Consider the following 7,780-nt stretch of genomic DNA (forward strand, 5'->3'; position numbering starts at 1 on the left):
CGTACAAAATAGAAAAATAGAACTCACAATTGCTTTTCCACTAACACTTTGTCCTTATTCACCATAAACAAACAACTACAACAAACCAAACCAACCAAGAAACGAAAAACCATCCAATTTTCCTTTGAAGAGGAAAAATCCATAAATGTTATAATTAAAAAATATAAAACTAAAAACTTAAAAAACGCAGAGAGGAGAAGGATAGAGAGCTGCAATAATAATTTTCAATAAACTCAAATTAATATGTTTAAGATAAAAACAAAATGAAGTTAAATTGTTTAAATATATTAACTTTTATCCGTTGCAATTAAATGTTGTTTAACAACAATATATAATATACATTATTTAAATATGTTGCATTCATTTATATATTAAATTTAAACAAAAAACAATATTATGTATTTTTGTAGATCACAAAATAAAATATAAATATGTTAAATATTTTCTGTTATATAATTATATAACCAAGAAAACCGCGTTTTTATTTTCATAAAAGAAAAGAAAAATAATAAGGAACTAGATATGTATGTTTTTTTTTATCGAGAATTTATTTTCCTTCATTAAGAGTCTTTTAAGGATGTCTTAACGATGGGGTAAGTTTTCGTCGCTAAGTTACGATTGTTATTATTTTTAAATTATAAACTTTATACAAAACTCTATCCTTCTTCATTTGTGCAATTTTTATAAAATTAAATACAAGAAAAGAAATGGTGCATTGTGATTGGTTGCTTGTTTAGTTTTTTTTTTTAATTTGTTTAATATGTAGTTTGCTTTTGTATAATATTTTTCTTTTATTTGCTTATTTTTTTTTAACGCATAATTTATTTATAATTTTTGTTTATTGTTTTTTTCTCCAAATGAAGAAGGATGTCATCTTTTATATTGGTGGTGGAAAATTTAATTCATTTTTAATGCATACTAAGCTTTTTATTGGAACTGTCACAGAAATAGGAAATATCTCGTAAAAATATTAAAAGATGAATAAATTGCACCTTTGAGGAAAACTCTTAAGTAAGACGATTTAATGCTTCTTTCCCTCGAATTTATGGTTCTAAGCTCACTAAGAAAAAATTAAAATAAAGAATTTTATAATTTATTGGTATTTTCTGGATTTTCAGAGGAACCATTGGGTTCTTACTAAGGTCAACAGTTGGCGGTATGGTAGGGAAGGGGGATGAAATTTAGCACATTTTTATTTTTCCTTTTCAAAATATGCGTCCCTTAAGCTCAATGCACTTTTCACATCGATCGAAAAGTTTATTAAGGCATTCGAAAAAAAAAAATGATTTGTCAAGTCAAGATTTCAGCTTTTCATCATCGGAAAATCTTTTTTCACTGAGTTCTTTCTTGAGATTTGGAAATAAAATCAGAAATCAGGAAAATAATCAGAAGGGGCCAAATCTGGCCTATAAGGGGAATGATACTATAAACTGAAACCACATTTCTGGTGCATTGTCTTGTAAAAGCAGAATACTTTTTGTTCCATTTTCCTCTCCTTTTTCTATGAAGGCTTCTTTTAAATTATGTAGGGGGAAGTATACGCCGGTTGTATTGGCACCCTTTTCCTTGTAATCAAAGAACAAAATCCCCTGCGATTGTGGGACCTTGAACTTCTTAGGAGATGCTTCGCCTTTTTTGCGCCACTGCATCGACTCCTGTTCAGGCTCAAAATGATGAACCCAAGTTTTATCCCCAGTCACAATTTGGACAGTAAATTCATCTCTCTTTCCATTAGAGAGATTCAAAAGCTCACAAGAAGACTACTCGCTGTCGCTTCTGAGCAGCTGAAAGTATCCTCGGGACCCACCTTGCACTGATCTTAAATAAGCCAAGATGGTCATGCGGAATATTTAAAATGGTTGTTGGCAATACTGCAAGTTGTTTCTTCTGTAGTCTTCCAAAACAATTTTTTCGACTTTTCCGACGATGTCAAAGAAAGTTTCCTCAATCGGTCAGCCCAAGCGAGGATCTTCTTCTATGGACTCTTTACCTTGGATAAAAAGTCTATGCTACTTGTAAATCATTGTTTTTCCAGGGCAAGAGTCTCCGGAAACGGATGACTGCTCTTGCAAAATGATCTGAGGTGACTAAGGCTTTGACTAAGGTCAAGAATTGTATTACTGCCCGAAAAAGCTCAAACACTAATTACCTGATTTAAACCAAGCTCCGCATAAATTTCCCTAATAAATTATGTACAAAAATTTACCTCAGGGCTGCTCCAACTACTCCATTCCGCGAATTTTTTGACCGTCCCTTGTATATGACCCATAGAGAAGGGTTTAAGCATTCCTAGTGTAGAGTTGCCAAATTGCCAGAAAACCGAACTACTAAAGGAACATAGTATGTCGGCACTGATAATTCAAAGGAAGCGATTACAAGAAAATATTTTCCATTATTTGTAACATAGTGCCGTACAAGAAGCCTAACACCGGCTATCGGGACAAATAATCGAGGCATAGATGGAAGTGAATTATATTAGATTTGGTAGCTCCATTCACCTACTAGATATGGACTGCTTGTAGTAGTCCTTAACGCTACTAGTTATTCCGTAGGTTTAGTGGATACACTTTTGGAACTTGACTTTTGTATCTTGTTTATTTTGTCAAAAATAGTTGTTCCTAGTTTCTTTGAAAAAAAAACCTTGTTGTGGCCTAGAAACAAAAGATGAAGTTCTAAAATTTATGATTATTTTTTCCACCAAGGCTATTAGAGGCTTATCACTTTTAAGGGCGAGAAGAATCGACTGGTAGTCCGAACCTCGTATGTCAATTGGTAGGTGTCTAAAAATCCACAAATGATCCGGTTGGCATTTTCATTCCATGTTTAAGCTTATTCCCTTTCCGCAAATAGACGCATCATTCAATAATATTTTTTTTATCGAAGCCCAAATCTGGTCAGGGTTTCGACTTCTTGGGAATTTGATGCTTTGTCTGCCTCCGCCCAAAGTGATTTTACTGTAAACAATTCTTCTTTGCTTCTCCATTCAGGCCAGACAAAACACCTGAAGGACCGTGGGCTGAGATTTTCGATTAGTTTAATGATAATACTCAACGCGCCTACTCGAGTTTAGGACATTAATGTCAGAGCAAAAATACTCTTTCCTTGTGTCTTAAACCCTGACAAATACACAATCAGTGCATTGACTTGTCTAGGCACATTATACTATAGTGCCATATCTGCTTATATCTCATGTCAAACAAATCCAGAAATAGAGAAAGAGTTTCTAAGAGAAACAGAGAAGCTACAATTATATATATAATTTATTTACGATTAAAAATCTTTATCCCGAATAAAGTATAAAAGCCAAAATTAAATCATATTTAGTTTTGGGCTGCATAGGTTATCGAGGAGAAAAAAGGTGGACTTACTTTTTCTTTTAGCTACCCCAACTGCAACGCCCATATTTAAAAGAGGAAATTTGTGCATGACTAAAATAATGCCAAACAAATTTGCAATGTCCCAAAGGCTGTAAGAAATTGTGGTTATTCGTAAAAACTTCGAGGAATTCTTTCTCTTCCTTGGTCTTTGAGTTTGAGAGTTTGAGTTAGCTCTGTTGAGAAAGCTAAATTGTTCGCGAGGCAGTTCATCGCAATTTTCATCTTACCTGATAGTGTCATAGTGTTGAGCACGTTAACGAGTATATAGGAACAATTTTTTTTATTCGTACTTTGGTGTGAGCCCTTAATGAAAAATGCTTGTGTGCTCCAGAATTTTGTTTTTTTGGACGAACTTTCCTATTTTGTATTAATAATCTCCTGTTAACAACTTCTAATTCGAACTCAGACTAATTCTAGGAATCCTTTCCGCATGTGGAACTGCAAAGACAAAATATGATAAGTTCATTAAATTCCTGCCTACAGGAATAAGTGGCACATGCATTAACGAGATTGAACATCTCGATAATTGCTGGTACATGCAACAGCATGCCGATCGCTGATTGTTCAGAAATGTATTTAAGCCTCTTGGAATGTATTCAAAGACGAGTTTTTAAAATGATTGGTGAAATGAACTCAATTACGAAATATTTTGCAACTCACTTTTTTACCATTATTTTGACAAATTATGAGTTGCATTCATATCCTTAAAAAATTTGGGCCTGTCTTATCAATTTGAACTTTCTGCCTTGGCTTGACTATCAGTAGAGATTTTTCTAACTCTAACTTTCCAAGACATTGCTGATGATTTTGAGCTGTAGTTCATGGAATGCTTGTATGATATTGACCCAACATTTTTGAATCGTTTCCAGATTCTTGACGTAACATTGGCCTATCCACACATGAAAAACTCCAAATATTTGATACCTTTGCTCCCCAGCGTTAAATTGACATCGCTAAGACGACTGATAACACGATTGACAAAAAATGTTGCCCAATTCAAACTGTTCTAAAGCCCAAATTCAAGGAAACATCTCTAGAATATGTCAAAAAAATCAATTATACATGTGTTGTGTATGTAAAAATTACTATTCGAAGATATAGCACCATTCAAAAATATGTCCCGAACGGAATTAAAGTACGGTTCCAAAGATGGGGGAGGTAAAATTATTAACGTTTCACAAACCATTAGAAAAAGCTTGGTCACATACTAGGAAAATGTGAACCACTCAACACCTGGGACCGAAAACAAATCAGCCTCCATAATGGTACCTTACATACTAAAGCTTCTCAGATAAATAAAATTGAAGGCAAAACTGTTATGATGGAAACCTCATCACGTCTTAAAAGGTTACTTTGAAATTTCGGCAAACTCAATACAATAATTCATGTGTCCTCGATTTCATCGTTGTTTGAATTTGAGTCTTTCCACATAATAAGGTTTTAATATTAATACCACCTAACAAACTTTAAGATTGTGCATTTACAAAATATAATCCTAGCACGTTACAAAAAAAGAATCGCATTTACGATAGTTTATTAATTAAAATACTAACAAAACTATTGAATGCTAAGAAAAAACGCTTTTATTTATTTGTTTCCACCAATTTTTTAATTTTGTATTTTAATTGTTATTTCAATTTTGTAAGATGTTTTTTCATGTATACAAAAATACTTGTAACTTTACAGCTTGGTCTCTGCTGGAAGACGATGAACGTCAATATCGCCTAGAACGAGTTTATAATTTCTTGCCATTAACATTAGCTGGCCTACGTCAAACTATGTCCAGCTTAGATCTCAGAAACCTCTTTACCCGTCCTAATTTAGAATCTAGTCATAATCAATACAATAAAATCATCAATGAAGATATAACGGGCAATTTGAAGAAATCCCTAAGCCCCGAAGAGTATGAAAACATACTTAATCATGTAAATATTTATGTACAAAAATTAGTCGATGCCAAATTGGAACAACAACTCAAAGACAATTTAGAAGTTTCCAAGACAAAACAACAAAATGCTGTGTCCAATGAAATGCTTATAATTATCGCCAATACCGTTCGGGAAAGTATACAAAAACTCGAACCGATTCTGGTTAAAAAAACTCAAAGTGATTTGTTAGGTGACAAAATGATGAAGAGAATTGTTGAGAATGTTCAAGTGGAATTGAAGGAGAGTCAACGGGCTGCATCGTCGCCAAGTGAACCAGCGACTCTTTCAGCGGAGCACATAAAACAAATCTCGAATATGATTCGAGAAAATATCCAGATTAACAATCATGAGTACAATATTATCGATAGAATAGATATAGACGGTTTGCTGTTACAGATCTTACAGTCCCCAAATCTAGCTCAGTTCGTTGATTCTAGGATTTTGCTTGCCAAACAGGAGTCAAGTGAGGCAGAAAGACAAGTAATTGCTCGCCAAGACCTGATCATCACTGAGTTGAATAAGGAAATTGAGTTCATCAAGGCGTCTTTGTCCGACAAGCTGTCTGAAAATCAAGATCTCCATTACTCCATTAGCAACCTCAAACTGAGTCAAGACAACTTATTAAAGAGAGTCGATAGCCATGAGTCGCTGGTTTCGAATCGTTTTGGAACACTCTTGGCCGAAATCGATGAGAAGTTGTCTCTGTTAAGGGACGATCAATTCGCTTTGATCAATAAACAGGTTAAATTGTCACTGATCGATATCTTGGGTTACAAAGATTCCGGAAACGTTGAAAACATCGATCTACAGAATTGGATTCGCAATACGTTTGTGGCCAAGGAATTCCTCGAACAGAAACTAAGTGAACTCTCAGCGCAATCTAGTGACAATATGAAAAAGGAAATCGATCATTCTGGGATGATTCTTATGAAGCAAATCAGTGAAAAGCTAAAAATTGAAATTCTAAGGTCTGTCGACTTGAAGCAAAAACAAAGTGCAGCTGCAATAAGTGGCGAAATCAAGATGGCTCTTTCCGAGAATGAAATTAAAAAGATTGTCAAAGGGGTTTTGGCAGTTTATGACGCTGACAAAACAGGTCTTGTCGACTATGCTCTGGAATCGGCTGGCGGACAGATCCTCTCTACTCGGTGTACAGAGAACTATCCGATAAAATCAGCTCAGATTTCAGTTTTTGGAATCCCCCTTTGGTATCCGGCGAATACGCCTAGAATAGCAATTTCACCGAATGTCCAGCCTGGCGAGTGTTGGGCGTTTCAGGGGTTTCCGGGGTTTCTAGGTAAGATGTTTGGTTTTTGTTAAGTTGCAAGCAAATTGCTTTAATAATTTGTTTTAATGTTTTAATTGCAGTCCTAAGATTGAATACGTTAATTCACGTGACGGGATTCACTCTAGAGCATATTCCAAAAACCCTAACACCAAACGGAAAAATTGATTCGGCTCCAAGAAATTTTACAACTTGGGTAAAGTTTATTAGATTTTAAAAAAACGTAAACCGACACAAAATTAATACGTTATTTGTTTCTCCCTTACAGGGTCTTGAGCATGAAAATGATCATGAACCAGTTCTCTTAGGTGAGTATGAGTATGAGGACAATGATTTACCATTACAGTATTTCCCAGTGCAACAAGATGTCAACGGTCGTTTGTTCGATATTGTCGAAATGAGGATAGAGTCAAATCATGGAAATCCACAATACACGTGCTTATATAGGTTTCGGGTGCATGGGAAACCACCCACGTTAGAAGTGTAAATGATAGTTAATATTATATTATGTATGTGTTCAAATAAGTCCCTGTGTCCAAAATGTGTGTAACTACTTAAGTAATTAGGTTAAGTAAATAACTTTTCAGAGTGGTTTGCAGCTTCTTAGTTTGTGTCTCATCAACAAAACAAAAATATTCAAACAAATCTGATTTGTCTTCTGTAAATATTAGGCTTAAGATTCTTTTTTAACGCTGTTAATTATGCCGTGAAAATTCAAATTCTATTGGATTTCCTTAGACTAAAAAACAATTAAATATGTGCCTTAACAATTTAGCTCTGCAACTAAATAATAACTATCGAAAATGTAAAATTTTATAAAAGACGAATACTTTTATAACAAAACTGAATTAAACAATAGTTCCTTGAATTTGATATCTGCAACTTATTAAATGTTTTTTAACAACAATAACATTTTTCATTTTAATCATCCTTCAGAAAAAAACAACAATTATTGTTTGATCGTTTCTTATCCTGTGAGTGCATGCATGTGTATAAAAGAAAATTGTATTAACTACCATATAATCAGCTCTTTTATTGCTTTCTTTATATTGAAAAACAACCCAGTTTCTGCGCCAACAATAGTTTCCTATGTCTTAATTATATTTTTGTACCATATTGGGTTTATGGTTATTTGTTTAAAAATGATAAACTATAAACATATGTTTTTATCAATCTCTATAAACTTACGA

The 7,780-nt window shown here is 33.9% G+C and overlaps 1 protein-coding gene across 3 annotated transcripts in view; it reads left to right on the forward strand.

The window, feature by feature from the left end:
- LOC129949080 (klaroid protein) overlaps nt 1–7,780 on the forward strand; it is a 28,952-nt gene extending 21,172 nt beyond the window's left edge. For all 3 annotated transcript variants that reach the window (XM_056060310.1, XM_056060308.1, XM_056060309.1), the window contains 3 exons: nt 5,064–6,602; nt 6,674–6,786; nt 6,859–7,780. In XM_056060310.1, coding sequence (XP_055916285.1) covers nt 5,064–6,602; nt 6,674–6,786; nt 6,859–7,077 — 1,871 coding nt within the window. In that variant the 3' untranslated portion in view covers nt 7,078–7,780. The remainder of the gene's footprint in view (nt 1–5,063; nt 6,603–6,673; nt 6,787–6,858) is intronic.

This window comes from Eupeodes corollae, chromosome 3 (assembly GCF_945859685.1).
Source record: "Eupeodes corollae chromosome 3, idEupCoro1.1, whole genome shotgun sequence".
In the NCBI taxonomy this organism is placed as follows: Eukaryota; Metazoa; Arthropoda; class Insecta; order Diptera; family Syrphidae; genus Eupeodes; species Eupeodes corollae.